This window comes from Microtus ochrogaster, chromosome 26 (assembly GCF_000317375.1).
Source record: "Microtus ochrogaster isolate Prairie Vole_2 chromosome 26, MicOch1.0, whole genome shotgun sequence".
NCBI lineage: Eukaryota > Metazoa > Chordata > Mammalia > Rodentia > Cricetidae > Microtus > Microtus ochrogaster.
Window position 1 is genome coordinate 2,857,652 of NC_022025.1, and position 19,206 is coordinate 2,876,857.

The window sequence follows — 19,206 nt, forward strand, 5'->3', positions numbered from 1 at the left end:
GCGGGTAAACACAACATACGGTGATGGTGCGGGTAAACACAGATATAGTGATGGTGAGGGTAAACACAACATACGGTGATGGTGCGGGTAAACACGGATACAGTGATGGTGCGGGTAAACACAACATACGGTGATGGTGCGGGTAAAGACAAAAGAAATCCTTGCTGCTTTCCATTTTTTTATGAAAGGTTATCTGGGGAAGAAAAATTGGATACAAAACAATCATGCACTAAGTTTTTATTTCAATACCTTTATCTAACCCTCAAAGCAAATATTTCAAAAGTTGTAACACGAAAGGCTACTCTATTTGCCTGTAGCTATATCTGTATCCATAAATTCTGGAAATGCAGGAAGAAAAGAGAAAGTTAAAGTAACCACAGGGCACAGACATTGTTAAAACTCCAAATCCCAAAGGCAATGTTATTTTTACCAAACTATTTGTTAATGGTAAATATACAATTTAATGATTATAGTTAACAATTGTGAGGTTCTCCAAGACCCTACCCCTGGACAAGGGGCTATTGGCAATTGATAGGACTAAGAGTCACTTTTCTTTGAGGGGCAGTCTGCTGGTAGGTTGCCATGCCAGATTAAATAACTTCATAGCCACGTACATATGGGTGGCTTTAAGTGGACTCAGTGGGTTATACAAAGTAAAAGAACTGGAAGCAAGAAGGAAGATATGATGGGTAAAAGGGGGTTGGGAAGGTGGAGAGAGGGAGTGGGTACACACATGTATATATATGTGTGTGTATATATATATATGTATATATATATACATATATATATATATATGGTTAAGATGCACTGTGTGAAAATTTATACGTGTGGGGGTTATGGGTGGTGGTGTGGGAATGTGTGTGCTTGACTTAATTTCTTTATCCCCTTGGGGTGGAATAGTAACTGCTGTGCATTTCTAGGGTGTTTTCAAGCCTATGGACCTTAATCGTATCATCAAACTTCTTGAAGAGAATGATAAGGTAAGTAATCTTGGAGAAGTTACTTTGCTCTATCACTTAGAAACTCATATGTCCCTGAACAGTAATGGGCATTCCCTCTAACATAAATATTGTTATCTCTTTTGTTGAAACTTTTCCCCACAATATATGTTTTATAGTCAAGGAACTTAAATTTAGTATGAGAACCAATTTGTTTTCATAAGAAGGTCAAACCCAACTATATTGGCTGTGATCAGAAGGACCTGCAAGAGTAGAGAATGGACTTTCAATTCTGGGTTCATACCTCAAGAGCAGAGAAAGAGCCATCTATCCTGTGCTAATAACTCTTGCTAAATAGGACTGGAGAAGTAGCAAAAGGACACTGAAGAACTAGAGAAAATTTCTAATCTGAGTTAGGACATGTAAACAGATTTATACATACATACACACATACATACATATATATGTATATATATGATTTTTTTCTGAGAAAAATGATGAGAATACAGAGAAAATAATTTTTCTTTTATAAGACTAAAAGAATGTATTGGGAAAAGATGTACTAACTGTGTATGTTTACATGTGTATGTATATTGTGTATGTATACATGTATTTGCATATGTTTTCATACCAACACTCGCCTAATGCTACCCAGGTATTGGTAAGTGCCTCAGAGCTAGCACTCACTATAGAATTACTGGTAGTCATTTTCAAATATGAATGCACATTTTTAATAAACAGGAAATAGATTGACTCAGGTATAGCCACCTAAACAAAGTAACATTCTATGATTAGTAAACACAAACATTTAGCTATTGCTTTAACATTTTTAGTCTCTACTTTTTTGTTTGTTTGTTTTGTTTGTTTGATTTTTATTTTTAACTTAGCAGATTAGAAGGATGAAAAGTTATATTTATTTATTTATTTGTTGTTGTTGAAAAATTTCCGCCTCCTCCCCGTCTCCCATTTCCCTCCCCCTCCTCCCACTCCTCCCCCCCTCCCCTCATCCCTCTCCCCCTCTTCCCACTCCTCTCCCCCTCCCCCCACTCCATTCCCCCTCCCTCTTGAGTCTGAAGAGCAGTCCGGATGGATTCCTTGCCCTGTGGGAAGTCCAAGGTCCTCCCCACTCCATCCAGGTCCAGGAAGGTGAGCATCCAAACAGGCTAGGCTCCCACAAAGACAGTTCATGCAGTAGGATCGAAACCTAGTGCCATTGTCCTTGGCTTCTCATCAGCCCTCATTGTCCACCATGTTCAGAGAGTCCGGTTTTATCCCATGCTTATTCAGTCCCAGTCCAGCTGGCCTTGGTGAGCTCCCAATAGATGAGCCCCACTGTCTCAGTGGGTGGGTGCACCCCTCGTGGTCCTGACTTCCTTGCTCATGTTCTCCCTGCTTCTGCTCCTCATTTGGACCTTGGGAGCTCAGTCCGGTGCTCCAATTTGGATCTGTCTCTATCTCCATCCATGGCCAGATGAAGGTTCTAAGGTGATATGCAAGATATTCATCAGTATGGCTATAGGATAGGGTCATTTCAGGTTCCTTCTCCTCAGTTGCTCAAGGTACTAGCTGGGGACATCTCCCTGGACACCTGCGAGCCCCTCTAGAGTCAAGTCTCTTCCATCTTAGTCTCTACTTTTTTTTTTAATTGAGAAAAGGAAAAAGAACAAGTTTCCGCCTCCCCCCAGCCTCCCATTTCCCTCCCCCTCCTCCCACCTTTCTCCCCCTTCCCCCACTCCTCTCCCCCTCCCTCTCCATAGTCTCTACTTTTTTTAGAGAAGGAAAATAAACAACTACCAAGAGTAATTTATCTTTTTATGACTGGTTTTTGTGAAGTTTAAGTGTTTAAATTGTAAATATATCTGCATTAAAAAATAAAACGCAACTATGGAAAGTTCCTTATAGTTGTTTTTGTTTTTGTTTTGAAGTTAGAATGGAAAATATAGACAGTGCAAGAACTTTTCATGGACAGTTTAATTTGAAAAGGGGTAGAAGCAAGCAAGATAGCTCTTTGGGTAAAGGCATTTGCTATCAAAACTGAGTACTTGAGCCGGGCAGTGGTGGCGCACGACTTTAATCCCAGCACTCAGGAGGCAGAGGCAGGCGGATCTCTGTGATTTTGAGGCCAGCCTGGTCTACAAGAGCTAGTTTCAGGACAGGAACCAAAAAGTTACGGAGAAACCCTGTCTCGAAAAATCAAAAAAGAAAAAAAAGAAAAAAAAAAACCCTGAGTACTTGATTTTAATCCCCAGAACCCACATGGTGGTAGGAGAGACCAAACCTCTGAATGTTTTCCACTGATGTCCTCATGTATGCCATAGGATGCATAAATGTACGCACACACACACACGTACAGTAAGTGTGAGGTGAAAGAGAGGCACATATCAGGGGCTTGCTTTTAGTTGACTCATGAGTTTTGGAAACATATTACTGTGTCGAGGCATATTAACTATATTGAAAGTCTGTATCATCCAGTGAGCTTCTATATGGTCAGGATTGCTGTTCAGGACAGAAGCTGTGGGGCTTCACGTGAAACTTTGTTTTCCTTTTTAGTATTTTTTTGCATTTTCCATCGCCAAAATAAAAACTCTGTTACAGATAACTAGAAAAACAATGTGCTTTATTTCTTCTTTGATAATTCATGTTCATTACTGAATTCAATTCTTCCTTATCCTCTTATAGTTAGCATTTCTTGTTCTCTTTATGTGATATTGTATCCATATATACATTTGCTTTTTATGTAAGAATTACTTGGTAATTTCAATGTGTTTATATACAATAAACTTTTAAAAATCTTAACCTATTAAATGGCACAAAAGAACTAACAGATCATTTATTTGTTTTAGGATGACTTAGAAGAAAAACAACTTAATAGTGTCATGAAAATGGTACATTGTTATCAGAATGGATTTGTATCCTTTATAGATACGTGTGTGCATGTTCCTTTCATTCTTCTGGAAACACTAGAAAATGTGCTGGGTTCCTTCCTCTTGCCACATTAACAAGGTGTCACACACCAGGTCAGGTAAGTTTCTTATCTGATCGTTCTAGAGACCAGAAGCTCCCTTGGCTAATGTCATGGTCCCAGCAGGGACTGGTACACCAAAGATTCAGGAGGGAGGTGAGGGGCCCATTTCCTTGACTTCCCCACCTGCCTGCAGACTATCGGCTCGTGAACTGGCGCCTCCCAGTGGTGTCACTGTCACCCCTGCTTTGTTCTAGCATCTCCTCCTGCTGTCTCTGACAGTCCTCAGTGCCATTCCCCCTAAAAGGGTCCTAATGATTACACTGAGCCCATCTGGGTATTCCAGTAGAATACTCCTGTCTTCATTTACTTTTTGTTTTGCTATGAAATGCCATGACCAATAAAACCCCCTGGGGATCAGTGGGCTTATTTCAGATTACAGTTTATATTTCACCATGGAAGGAAGTTGAGCAGGAACTCAAGGCTTATTTCAAATTATAGTTTATAGTTCACTGTGGAAGGAAGTTGAGCAGGAACTCAATAGAGCTGACGCTGAGATCTTGAAGGAACACTGCCTACTGGCTTGCTCCCTGTGACTTGCTCAGCTGCCTTTTTATCTTTTCCAGTTCAGGACCACAGCCTTAGAGGTGGCATTGCCTTCCATGGATTGGGCCTTCCCAGGTATCATTAATGGAGAAAATGCCACACAGGCTTGCCTACAGGCTTGCCTATGGAGGCAGTTTCTCAGTTGGCACTCCTTCTTCCCAGACAACACTGTCTGTGTCCAGTCAAGTTGACACAAACTAACTAGGACAATTTCCATTTGTAAGTCGCTTTGCCATTTAAGGTAGCCTCTTCAAAGGGTTCTGAGGCTAAGACACGGACATCATTTAGAAGCCATTGTTCTCTGCCTTATTATCTGTAGATCATGTCAATTTCTGTAGATTCAGAGGCCATCAATAGAATTAGGAGGGCCAAGTCAGCCTTATTTCTGCCAATATACAGAGCAAGTTTCACCTTGACTACCATCTTATATCTCTTCCCTTTATAAAGTAAGCTATTAAGAAGATCAGATGGGATAATCCCTTATGACAACAGACAGGAGCCAGTACTCAAGCCTCAGACCTATCTATCTGTGTGCAATAACCAATTTTAGGCTGGTGGCTATTTGATTTTTAAATATATATATATTATATATATATATATTATATATATTTGGTTTTAATATATATTTTATATATTAAAAATATATAAAGCATAAAAAAGTTTCCCAGTTACATTAGATTGTTAGACATACTTTAAAATGTCTACTCTCAAGCCTGGCGTGGTGACACATCCATATAACCTCAGCCTTAGGAGGTAGAAGCTACAGGATCAAGAATTCAGAGCCTGGCTCCGTACATAGTAAGTGTGAGTCCAGCCTGGGCTAAATGACAACCTGTTTTAAAACAGTAACCAAAGTCAGCTTTCACTTTTTCATCTGCCATAGATGGTAACAGAGCTCCAGATCAAATTCGGCTGTGGGTAGAATTGGACTGACTCTTGCTGACAGTTGTCTGATTTGGTCTAAAGAAGATATCCATCTAAGAACAACTTGTTCCAGGTCAAGACATTGTAGAAGTTTCTCTAAATGTTTTCTTTATAGTAGCCTTGTTTTATGAGGCTCTGTAGGAGCAATCTGAGAGCTTTTGTGTATTAAGTACTACCTATTGGTAGCCAAGAAAACGTACTAGCAAGTGATTTCTCCATGGTTAATTTGACACCTCAGTATTTTGAAACCTCCACCATTTTTTTTCCTTACGATTAGACAGCTGGTTGCAAGTGGCTCTGTTTCTGAACACCTTTACTAGGCTGGCTTTAGATGTTGTAAGACTGTATGGAGTTAAATTAGGGAAATACCACTTCCCTAGGAAGTTGTTATGAGACTTCCTGGGGAGATGGGAGCAAATATCTATTCACCTAGCTATCACTGATAACAGACCAGAGAAACAATCCTACCTAGTCTAGCTTGGTGAGCCAGTGAGTCTGTTGTGGCTAGTTGCTTAAAGGCAGTATAGGTGACTCAGTGGCAGCTGCGGCACTGCAGCGCCCACCCCGCTTGAGCGATGACTCAGAAATGCTGCACACTCAAGCTTCCTGCATTGCCCATTGGCAGCGTGCCAGCTCCAGAGTCCCCTTTCCCAGCAGCTGTGGGTGTCTACAGCCCTGGAGAGAGGGACTTTAGGACTCTTGTAAGTTTCCACCTCCTAAACCTTGTGAGTTTTGTTTACTTCCTAAGCCTTAGGACCTTCAGTCCTTTTTTTCAGGAGGGAATGCTTCAATTAGAAGGAAATTTCTACACAACCCTGCACCCCTTCATCCAGCTCTTCCGTTCTTTCTGCCTTCCCTTCAGCATTTCCCTTGAGTCTTGGAGGGGCTGATGTAGACCTTGGATTGGTTTCCTCCATCTGTGACTGAGCATTGAGCAAGATGCCTGAGCAGCAGTCATCTGGGAAGTTGTTTTATGAGCTTCTCATAAAACACCCATCTCAAAAGAGGCCAAGGCTGGCTGTAGAAGCAGTCTACAGGTATCAACAGAAGTGTTTAGAAGGTGCTTACCAAGCAGATTCCATCTGTGTAACAAGGCAGTGGTAGCTGCATCCTCACTGAGACCATGACCTCTCCAGTCATGGGCTTTCCATTTGGCTCTCAGTTCCAGATGTGGATCTTTTATGGAGTAGGCCTTCAAGATGAACAGACACTACTGCATCTGGAACAGTTGTGCCCTGGTTGCATTAGTGGGTACATTTTTCACAAAATGTTGGTACTGTGTAGTTGCAGTGTGTATAGCTAGGGAGGGCCATTGACAACTGTTCTCCTTCGTCAGCCTGCTAATGCCTCTGGCACTATAAACCCAGCGAGCAGGGAGAAAGTTTCCAGTCCAGTTGCAGTTCAATTTCTTCATGTCCTGTGACCAAGGCATGTGGTATCAATACTATGTAGGGACCTACGGTGTAATTCTGGCATGCAACCAGTAGCAGTGGCAATGGCCTTTATGGTTTGGGCTACTTTGGGAAGACTCCTTGGCCAGTAACTCACAGGGAAGTAGCTTACCGCATCATTAGATTTTCATTCAGCAATCTTACGGCTTTGGGGAATGACTTTTCTCTCTCTCTCTCTCTCTCTGCATGTTTCCTTCATCTTTCACATTCACTCAAAATGGTTTTGATTATTTTAATTCTAATTCTATGTTCCATGCAAATGTTCATCAGCTGTAGCTGCACAGAAGTGAAAAGGGGAAGAGAAGCAGATCATAATGGCTGATAGTTCTCATACAACCCAGGAGTTTCTTTATTAATGGATTTGCCACCTGTTCTTCTCTCCTGAAAACTATTGTTCTGCCTGCTACCCAGCCCTGTCTACATCAGATCTGAGGAATGGGTCTTCCTAGCTATGAGGGACATATTATAATATTTAATAAATGGGTTTTTTTTTTGATTTTTCGAGACAGGGTTTCTCTGTGGTTTTGGAGCCTGTCCTGGAACTAGCTCTTGTAGACCAGGCTGGTCTCGAACTCCCAGAGATCCGCCTGCCTCTGCCTCCCGAGTGCTGGGATTAAAGGCGTGTGCCACCGCCGCCCGGCTTATAATATTTAATAAATGGTATGAGGCATGGCTTCCACATGGACTAAATGTGATACTGGCAAACAGGGAACTCTGAACAAAAGTTCCAGGAAAGAAAGTACACCTTCAAATCTGCAAGACTGATGGATTAGACCTTCAGTGGCCCTGAAGCGATCGGAACATTATAGGTCTAGAGTCTAATTGCAGTTTATATTGGGTTCTCTTTAGCTCCCTAAATAGCCATTCCTTCCCATCTCTGATCTCTGTGTGGACCTAGCATCCTGTGAATAACAGACAAAAACCTTCTGGAAGGTATTAGAAAGCTTCAGCTTCTTCCAACTGAAAGGCTGGGTGTCCACATATGCTATCTGGCCCTAGAGACAATACTGCCGTGCTTTGCTGCAGCACCTACTTAATGCTTCTACTCACGCATTTGGAAAGTGTTCATTGTTCCGTTACTATAAACTGCTTCCACACTGGAACATGGAATTTGACACTGCTTCTGTCTTCCCAGGCCATGTTCACTCAGATTTGCTCCAGAATAAACTTGTCTCTTATCCCTGCTGAGGTGAGAGCTGTTTTTGCATCAACATTGCATGTTGTGATAACCATGACTCAAAGAGATTTCCGGAAAAAGGGTTTATTTTGGCTTTCAGCTGTGGAGGGTGAGTTCACAGTGGAGGGGGAGGCACGGCAATAGGAGGCCAGAGAAGGCCACTGTGAGAGCACACCTTCAGTCACGTGCAGAAAGCACAGTGCAAGGACTGGAAGTGGGGTGAGGCTGCCAGCCCCAAGGCCCCCCGCAGTTCTCCAAGGAAGGCTCCCATCCATAACCTTTGCAGACAATGTCAATAGCTCAGGATCAGGTGTTGGAATACGTGAGTCTATGGGGGAACATTGCTCATTCAAACCACCACACTATGTAACTCTGAGGGACACCAATATTAAATCCATAACATGGGCTAAAGATTAAGAGTATTGCTGGGTGTAGTGGCGAATGCCTTTAATCCCAGCACTTGGAAGACAGAGGCAGGTAGATCTATTACTTCAAGGTCAACCTGGTCTACATAGTGAATTCCAGAACAATCAGGGTTACATAGTGAGACTCTGTTTTGAAAACACCAAAAAAGTAAAAAAAAAAAAAAAAAAAAGAGAGAGAGAGAGAGAGAGAATATTGCTGAATTTGATGCCTCATGACTGTAACCCTGGCATTTAGGAAACTGATGGTTACTGTAAATTGGAAATCACTTTTGCTAACTAGTAACTTCTAAGCCAAGTGGATCCACAGACCCTGTCTCAAAAAACTGTGTGTGTGTGTTCTGATATGTAAAATTTTTAGACTTAAAATCTACCATATATGTATATTTATTTTTTGAATTTTTTTTTTAATTTTACATACCAATCCCAGTTCCCCCTCCTCCCACTCCCCTAACCTTTCCCCCATCCATTCCTAAAAGGCCTCCCATGTGAAGTCACAGAGGAGCAGGATGTGTTCAGGTCCGCTTCTCCTGCTGCTCAAGTGGATTCACCAGGTCTGCAGGCTCCCGGCTGAAACTGTGGCTGCAGCTGCTGCTATGCCTCTTCCTCAGGCCAGCCCTGGGTGTAGGTCCGGGCTCAGGGTAGGCAAACGACTTTCACTCCCAGCACACTGTTCTTTGCGGGAGAGAAGGGCATGCCGTTTAATCTGGAGGCATAATTCTCTGCCTCCTCGAACAAGCTTAGACTTTTTTTCCCACCAGTGTAGAATTTTTTCATCCACAACATGGAATATTTAATGAGGACATTCGTGAAACAATGGCATTTATATATACATTGTCTCCTAACAGAGAAGTATCCAAGTTTTAATTATAAATAATAGTTATTTTTATTTTTATTTTATTTTATTTTTTTTATTTTTATTTTTATTTATTTATTTTTTTGGTTTTTCGAGACAGGGTTTCTCTGTAGCTTTGGAGCCTGTCCTGGAACTCCCTTTGTAGACCAGGCTGGCCTCGAACTCACAGAGATCCGCCTGTCTCTGCCTCCCGAGTGCTGGGATTAAAGGCGTGCGCCACCACCGCCCAGCTAATAATAGTTATTTTTAAATATTATCGGGAACTCTAAAATAGTAATAGACTGATTTGGTTGATGATACCCTTTACAAGACAAATTCTGCCCGCATGGCTGTGCAACAGTCTTGAGCAGTCTTTTCTCCAGGGTGAAGGGGTGCTGTCCTGAGGTGAAGAAGGGGGAGCTGCCTGAGGACTGTGGGACGTCTCCTGAGCTTTCCTGACGCCAGGACAAGCTTGGTCTCTTGCATCTTGTTTTATCAATTATACCTTCTGTGAACTTCTTTCAGATTTTCAAGCCTTCTGGAAGTTTACTAGCATAGAATTTAGCTTCTGTCAATTTTTCCATAGGAACTCTGGCTGGACACAAGTCTCTCCACATTTGATTTACAGAAACCCGGGAACACTCGGCACACCTTTACCCTTTACCCTTTACCCTTTGTCTGCTTTGCCCTTCTTTCATCTCTGCTAGGTTTCGTTTTGTTTTTCACTTTACATACTTGAGTTGGATGCCAGACCCCATTAGTGTGATGATATAGGTCATATTCACCAGAATCTTATAATCTCTATAAGAGTATGTAATCAATAAGATTATATTCACCATAGGGCTCAGGAAAGTCACATGACGTCCCTCCTAAATCAACGTTTTCGAAACATTAGTTATCAAGCACATGTCTACCTGGCCAGGTGAACCAGTCGCTGAGTAATACCGCTGAGTGTGAGCTCAGTTCCTTCAGTAGTGTCTGTCTCTTTATTATCTTCCAGTTCCTGGTATTCGTGGGAACTTGAGCCAGCATAACCAAGTGTCCCTAATAGTGGCTCATGAGTCAGCCACCAGGAACTGGTTTTCCTCGCCTTGCCTCAGATCCTGCTGCTTTTCTTTCTAAGAGGGAAGTCCTATTACTGAGTTTCTCCACAGCCAGGATGCTCAGGCTGAACTATCTGTCCACTGCCGTGTCCCATAGCCTTGTGAACCAGTGACAGGCTCTGCCGCTACTCATTGAAGAGAGTCCCAATTCAAGCAGTGAGGGAGCTGAGGAGCTCGCGGTTATCATATTCTTCCTACTGGACCATGATTAGTGCTTCTCTCTATATGTTGAGTGATGGGATTTTCCTTCTCTGCTAAAGGTCAGATCTGAGGGATGTCTTCTATCATGTCAATCATGTCCACTTCCTCACTGCCCATTCTTAAGACATGTTAAATCTTGGATTCCAGGCCTGGCGGTGGTGGCGCAGGCCTTTAATCCCAGCACTCGGGAGGCAGAGGCAGGTGGATCTCTGGGAGTTGAGGCCATCCTGATCTACAAGAGCTAGTTCCAGGACAGGCACCAAAGCTACAGAGAAACCCTGTCTCGAAAAAAAAAAAAGAAAAGAAAAGAAAAGAAAGAAAAAGAAATCCTGGATTCTCCTTCTTTATTAAAGGTCAGATCCACCATGTCCTTCCTTGTCCATTGGTAAGCCCCCCCACCCCCGCATCTTGGATCTTGGGTTTCCCCTTCATTTCTCTTAACTATCAGACCTGAGGATGTCTTCCATCACTTCTACTTTGTTCCTGTCCTCATCACTGTTGGATTCTTCGCACGAGTCCTAAGTTTCTGGACCTCAGGAAAGGCTTTCTAGTACCGCTCTGACTTATGCTCTGTCCCTTCCATCATGGCTTATGGCTCTTGGTTGAATTCTATCATTTCTAGCTGCTTGGCAGGAGTGCTGTAGAAATTATCCACCAAATTGGAGGCTAACATGGAGGGCGATAGTTTCATGTCCCTTCCCATGCTAATTCTTCTTTAAACAAGCACTTTCTCTGTCTGCCTCATTTGCACATGCCATTACATATAGCAGTGGTCATGCCAAGGTCAGCACAACTTGCTGGCCCCCTCTTGTCACCTGTGCTACATCACCTGTGCTATATCACCTGTGCTACATCACCTGTGCTACATCACCTGTGCTACTCTTGGTGGACTGCCATGCAGTGTCTAGTCTGTGAACTGTGGTGGACTGCCATGCAGTGTCTAGTCTGTGGACTGTGGTGGACTGCCATGCAGTGTCTAGTCTGTGGACTGTGGTGGACTGCCATGCAGTGTCTAGTCCATGAACTGCTGTCAGAGTGTCTACTTCCTCATGCAGGGGATCCCATTCATCAAGGAGACATCACTCCTATACCGCATAAAAGACGATGACCAAATTTGGATTCCCACCCCACCACCCTAAGGTGTTCCATCTGAGACAGCTCAGACTTGGCTGCACGTCCTAGCACACATCTCAGGGAGCATGCAGCCATACTGCCACAGGAGCACGCCACCCCTTACCACACGGAGGAAGGTACCATATTGGGGCTGTCCTCCGCGGACATTGCCTTCAAACTGATGAGCCATAGGGACGTGTCTCATCACACGTTTCTGGAACCATACAATCTCTCTGTCCCAACTTATCTTCGCTTCTGTCTGTTCCTGTTTGACTTTTCCTGGGGAGACATGAACAGACCTATTTAACTCAGAAAAAGCACTGATGACAAACCAAATAAACAGTTCTGCCCAAGCCTAATTTAGTGACTTTATTGGGGTTACTTGCAGGACCACGGATGACTCAAAGCACACCCATCACTAATGACAGTGAGAATTCACAAAGCTGCATCCTTGCAGCCTGTGTTTACCGCCCCTCATAAATTCCAGCTTGTAAGATTTTTTTTTTTTTATTTCTAAGGCATAGGAGCCGCTTCTTCCTACAGGAGTGAATGTTTCAATTCAGAGGTGATTGCTACGTAACAGAAGTTAACCGAGGTGTTCCCACCCCTGCCTAAGAAGCTCACAGCAAAGCTAGAGAAAATAGGATGCAACCCAGATCCTGAAGTCATAACCACCATGATCTCTCAGATATCAAGCAAAGTCAAGGAGATTTAGTTTTGTAGTAATCATGCTTTTTCAAACAGGCAAAATAGAATATGTTTTTATCTGAAGATCTAGAAGAGGTACATTTGGCTTTTATGTGAGTTTTAAATAAAATAAAATCCCAACCAATTTAATGCTAATTAGAAAAAATGCATCTGGGAGGGCAGTGGTGGTGCACACCTTTAATCCCAGCATTTGGGAGGCAGAGGCAGGCGGATCTCTGTGAGTTCGAGGCCAGTCAGGTCTAAAGAGCGAGTTCTAGGACAAGCTCCAAAGCTACAGAGAAGCCCTGTCTTGAAAAAGAAAGGAAGGAAGGAAGGAAGGAAGGAAGGAAGGAAGGAAGGAAGGAAGGAAGGAAGGAAGGAAGGAAGGAAGGCGTGGAATTGCTTTTGCAAGCAGTAGGCAGCCTGTGTTAGGGAAGGTATATTGTGAGGTGGATGTCTGACACAAACATCCCAGTGAAAACCTACAAATATAAATATACACACACCCCTGAACAAAATAAAGTAATAAATTAAAATAAGATTTGAGCTGTATCTGTTTGTGTTTTGAGTTGAAATAAAGGTTACTAAGACAAAAGTAATGTTGCTAAAATATAGTTACAAACTTTTCGCTTTAGACTTGAAAGTAATAATTAAAATAATGCTTACCACATTTAACAAGATAGAATTTTATAAGCTCTCTGGAGGAAAGGCCTATAGACTTGTTTACAAATCTATGATTTCTTAACAAAACACTGAAGCCTCTAAGGGATCTGGCACAGGTGTTTAAAATCCTGGGTCTGTGTGCAGAAAAAATTGAAAAGCAGCCCTGTTTTGTGGAACCTGCATCTGACCTTATAAAACTGTGCGGGTAAGTTGTTTAACCTTACTTTGTACTGCTATATACTATATTATGCTTTGTTTTTTATTGCAAAGGTATCGGATATAGAGTGTATCAATAATATAGAGTTTAGCTGGGCAGTGGTGGTGCATACCTTTAATCCTAGCACACAGGAAGCAGAGGCAGGCAGATCTCTGTGAGTTCCAGAACAGTCTGTTCTACAGAGTGAGTTCCAGGACAGCCAGCACTACACAGAGAAACACTGTCTGGAGAAAAAAAATTGTGTGTGTGTGTGTGTGCGTGTGCATGCATGTGTGTAATACAGAACTAAAAAACAAAACTTAAACAAGTTGGTGGCAGGATTTGGACAGTTATTCTTTCAAATCTTGCAGTCTCAGATTGCTCCAGAAGAGATTATATTGAAGTGTAAAATACTTAAAGTTGTCAATCCGCGTGATTGGTAAGCAGAAGAAACTAAAGGATTGTAGTTTTTTGAGAGGATCTTTAAATAAATTTAGCATTACTTAGTTTGATTTTCTTTTTTCTCTTTCTTTGAGAAATTTGACTCTCACAAATCTACTTAGTTCTATGTCAGGTTTCATTTGATCTTGTAATTTTGAATGAGGGAGAAAAATATAAACTGAAGGTAAGAGTTATAAAATTACCCTGCCCTGCCCTTCTCTCCTGCAGTTCCTGCCGCAGCGCTGGAAGCACAAACACATAGAGAATGCTTCTTTGCTGCCACACAGTGGCTGCTCTAGATGGTTGCTTCAGTGCCATTTTCTGCTCCCTGAACTGTTAGTAGAAGAAACTTCTTAGTTGGAAATGAGTCTTTTTGGTGATTTTGTCTTCTAAATCTATCTACCAATTTAATATTTTAAATAGAAAAGTGATATTATTAGTAGGACCATTCATATATATATATATATGGACATTCCAAGTCTTAAATTTAGCAGAAGCCAAATAAAAAATTCTGGAGCAATTTCTGTATTATACTAAAATAATGAAAAATGATTTCCCAAATGCTTAGACTTGACCTTTTAAATAGAGATGGAATAAATAAGGAAATAAGTTTCTTCTAGTGCTGTCATGCTGGCCTCTGTTTTGTGGACAGTCCTTTCACCGTGGGTGCTTGCAGAACCTAAAGGACTGGGTTCACAGCGTGGCCTCCAGGGTCGCTGCTCCACAGAGCTGCGCCTTGGTCTGTGCGGTGTCTCAGCATGCCATGCTGCCGCTCTGCTCACCTCTCTCTTCCCTTCCCCTCCCTTTGGGGTTACTCACGTCACTAATTTTTTACATTTCAAGTTTCCACCTATACTCATCATTTCGCTACACCCAGTCCTCACTTGGTTGTCTTCTCAAGAAAAGTTTGGAGATTAAAAAATTGAAAATACATCAAGTTTTTTTCTCTTTGGTCTCTAATATGCTTGCTCATTGCACCAGGAGCATGTCTTATTTTCTGTTTAGCTGACACCTCGACTCCTTATTTTGTAGGAATCTCCTTTGGCAGAAAATGAGAAGATGGGACAAGATACTTAGAGCTTTAGGTTTGAGATCTTTAGCTGTCCATCAGTCGATTAGATAACAAATAATGTTATTTTTTCCTAATTTAATTCTAAAGGAATGAATCCCCATAGAAATTACAGAATTGTCTCTTTGTAGCTTGCCTTGATATACTTTTAAATTCAAATTAACTTGTGTAGTCTAAATCTACATATAATAATTCTCAATGCTTCTTTCCAACTACTGGGTAAGTGCTTTTGGAAGACATGAGCTAGGAGTCATTTATATAAATATGTTATACTTCAAATAGCACAGGAGATTCAAACAGTTTATATTTTAAGAATTAACTTTCATCTGTCCCTTGAAATTTAGAATAATGACCCACAATTCATAAACTTGATCTTCTGTGATTTATAAATAAGTATTTTCAGATAACTTTGATTATCATAACTGTGAATTGAAAGTCTCATAGAATCAATATTTTTAAAGTTGGATTCCTTGTTGTTCCCCGAAGCATTCTGTTCTTTCGTAAATACTTCCAATCCAGTTCACAAGGAGGGGCCCTGACCTTCAGGAAGAAACAACCCATTAATCTGGTGCTTCCTGCTTTACAAACTTCAGGGAAAGACATTAAACATGTTTAGGTTTTAGTTGAATCTTCCTAACTGTGATTATAACTATAATTTGCTATAACTTTGCCCTTAGAAAGATGATACATAAGTGTTTTATCAACAGGGATGAATGATTACTTTATTGGCTTGTGCTTCTCTTCATTCTTTTTTTGTTTTTGTTTTTTGAGACAGGGTTTATCTGTAGCTTTGGAGCCTGTCCGGGAACTAGCTCTTGCTAGAGATCCACCTGCCTCTGCCTCCTGAGTGCTGGGATTAAAGGTGTGTGCCACCACCACCCGGCTTGCCTCTCTTCATTCTTATGGAAGTGGTTTTTTGTTTTGTTTTGTTTTTCTCTCTGGTTGGTTAGTTAGAAATACAGTTTTCTTTCTGATTGTTGTCCCTGCTCCACACTAAAGAATACAATCGGCCAGGAGACAGTATCGCTTTATTCTTTAGAAAATGAATATCCCCCTTTGTAAGTGATGCGTCAATCCACTGACTAGTAATTCTGACATCTTTGTTCTTATTGAAGCTTGCCATTTTTGAAAAAGAAAGTATCAGATGAAATAACTTATACTGAAGACACTGCTAATTCACTTGCTCTTCTGGGTAAGTTAAGATGTCTTAGATGGGGACTCTAAGATGGCAGGACCAATGTGGGGAAATGGGCTTGTCTGCTTTCACTGTCTCCGTGACCATCTCTTGCACTCAAGGCTCTTCCCTTATTTTATAGTTGAGAGTTATTAGGGTGTGCTCAATGATGATTCTGGAACTATTTTCTCTTGAGGTGTTTGAGGCAGACTTTTACTTTTTTGTACATGTTTGATTTGATGTATAGTTTAGTTATGGGTTTGTTGACGTTTTTTCTTAGTTCTTTGAGAGGTTCATGCGACATATTTTGATACCTCACCCAACTCTTCTTAGATCTAATCCCCCAATTTTGTAGTGTACTTTTGCCCATTGAGTCCATTTTGTGGGTGTATGCTCTTTCACTAGAACGTGTCCTCTTTGAGAAGTGAGTTTCTCCCTCCACCAGCAGTGATCAATAGCTAGTGCTCCACCCCGTCTCTGTGTTCCCTTAGCCACTGGCCAGTGCTCCACCCCCTCTCTGTGTTCCCTTAGCCACTGGCCAGTGCTCCACCCCGTCTTTGTGCTCCCTCGGGCTCTGCCACTCCTGCTGGAATTGAACTAAACTTTCCAGTAGTCCCAAATTAAAGCCCCGTCTTGATGGAGTTCTTTCCTCTTTTATCCTCAGAGAATCGAGCTCTCCAGTTTACTCCTCAAGCTGATCCTGCTGACTCTAGTTGTCCTTAGGCAACCAGACAGCATGGGTCACATGACAAAGGTCATTGCAGAGTCCCTCAGATTATCTTCAGATTCTCCTAGGGAACATTCTCTTTTAGTCTTACATAGTTTCCCTGAGACTCACTTCTCTCTGCCTCCCCTACAAAATGAGTAGACCTTCTCCTGGAGAATATTCTTGTTGGACTTCAAAGGAATGAATACAACCTAGCTTGGATTATTGAATTAGCCAAATCAGACTCAATAATAGTATAGATGCCACTGAAAAGAAACCCTGTGTCCTTCATCCTCACCAGAAATCTTGAACATACAATTATTGCTTTTGAGTCAAAGAATGCCCCCAAATTCCTCTGTTTTAGTCTGCCAGCAAGTTGAGAGCAAAGCTAACAGGAATTTTAAGGAAAGAACACACTGTGAAAGACAAGTTTCTGAGTCTCGTTAGAAAGAATGCTAGCCTATTTGTTGTCAACAGTACACAAGTTTCTGACTCTAGGTAGAAAGAATACTAGCCTATTTGTTGTCAACAGTAACTATCACATGTGGCACTTAGCAGTGTGCTAAGCATTATTCTCAGCCCTTGTCTCACGTGAAATCAATCTCTGCAGCATTCTTAAGTGGTAGCTTATGCCTGGTTTACAGATATAAAATGGTGCACGCCTTTAATCCCAGCACTCGGGAGGCAGAGGCAGGCGGATCTCTGTGAGTTCGAGACCAGCCTGGTCTACAGAGCTAGTTCCAGGACAGGCTCCAAAGCCACAGAGAAACCCTGTCTTGAAAAACCAAAAAAAAAAAAAAAAAAAAAAAAATCAAAGCTCTAGTTTACATGTGGAGTGTGTAGCAGAGCCGGAATTTACTCTTGGATGTCTGGCTCCAGTACCTATATTATTAGTATCATTCTCTTCTCTCTGGAAATGACAGGCTGACATGATTGAGATGTCAAATATGTAAGGATAGATTCAAAGTATTATGTAGACATGTATGTACATATGCATATATGGGCACAGACTATCATGAACTATATCCCTTCATTTCACACAACAGTAGAACATATGTAGGATAGTGGTCCTGGCCAGATGGTGGTGGCGCACGCCTTTAATCCCAGCACTTAGGATCAGAGGCAGGCAGATCTCTGTGAGTTCGAGACCAGCCTGGTCTACTAGAGCTAGTTCTAGAACAGGTTCCAAAGCTACAGAGAATTATTTGGAAAACCTAAAAGAGAGGGGGGGGGGAAGGTGGTCCTATAAATCTATCATTGGGCCAAAAAATTATATCACCTGTTGATGGCATAACTTTCCATAGAGCAACTCATTATCCACATTTTTGTGGTGATTGATGGTGTTAGAAGCAATGCCCCATTGCCAGTTATATGAAAATACATGAAAACACAGCGGTACAGTTGTATGCAATGCGTAACACTTGATAAATGACACGTGACTGTGTCCCAACTTTGTGTATTTACTATATTTTAGCATTTGGATAAATAAATGTACTTTCTACTTAACCATTTTTGAATTAATTGTCAAACAGTATACTGTGCCAGCAGCCACTACTACATCTTACATTTACTGTGCATCTTAGTTCTGTTCTCTCTTGGGCTTAATGTCTTGTTTGTGTGAGCATGAAATATGTTATCCATATAAAAATAACACCTAACAAGGAATTTCCCAGAAAATACCCCATATGAAGTGATGGGTGACTGTGGAATAGTATGTGTGTTCCACATGATCACACAGGTAATTAGAAGACCCAGTATGAATATCTGATGGGATTTTAAAATAACTATTATAACCTCGGTATTCTATACTTACATTTTTAAATGAACTTACATTATTACACCACTCTCCTTTATCCTCCTGGCAGGTGAACTGATGAAAATACCGAGTTCTAAATTAAGGATCCAAATTTGTAAGTGCATCGTGGACTTCTATCATGCTGAGCCTCCGAAGAAGCACATTCCAGGTAACGTTCTCGCTTGCCTTTCAGTGACAGCTTGTCACTGATGAAACAAAAATTCATCTGATATTATTTCAACAATGAAAACACAGGGGCTTGTGTTTTTAACACATAAAAATATAATTTTTGTGTAACTTTGACTTCTTCACTTATTTACATTTAAAAGTTGCATAAGTATTTTTATTTTAGTTTGGGGATTCACATCAAATTTTTGTCTTGATGGTAAATATTTATGACCCAGTTGATAAAGTTGTAGTCAGTTAAGTTTGTTACTAGTAGTATTTCTTAGATTGTAAATAAAATTATTTTAACCACCATATCAATATATTCAAGTAGATGTTAAATTAATAATACTGGTGCCATTCTCTATTGTGTTTGGGGAGAACTCTGTATGTTGTAGCTAGACAATCTTAATATATAATGGTGAGTAGATTATGTCAAGCATTAGCATTGTGAGGCTATAATGTATTTAAGACATATTTCTTATCTTCGTTGATTATATAATTTTCAATCAATATGGTAAGGGAGGGAATAAATAAATGATATTTTGAAGTTATATGTTTTTTTTTTAATTTATTTA

The 19,206-nt window shown here is 41.1% G+C and overlaps 1 protein-coding gene across 2 annotated transcripts in view; it reads left to right on the forward strand.

Annotated features, from left to right (window-relative positions):
* The window catches only part of Cfap69 (cilia and flagella associated protein 69), an 85,150-nt gene that overhangs the window by 15,994 nt on the left and 49,950 nt on the right, over nucleotides 1–19,206 (forward strand). For both annotated transcript variants that reach the window (XM_026784679.1, XM_005358302.3), the window contains exons 2-6: nucleotides 921–980; nucleotides 3,782–3,847; nucleotides 13,178–13,287; nucleotides 15,904–15,980; nucleotides 18,534–18,632. In XM_026784679.1, the coding sequence (XP_026640480.1) occupies nucleotides 921–980; nucleotides 3,782–3,847; nucleotides 13,178–13,287; nucleotides 15,904–15,980; nucleotides 18,534–18,632 (412 nt within the window). The remainder of the gene's footprint in view (nucleotides 1–920; nucleotides 981–3,781; nucleotides 3,848–13,177; nucleotides 13,288–15,903; nucleotides 15,981–18,533; nucleotides 18,633–19,206) is intronic.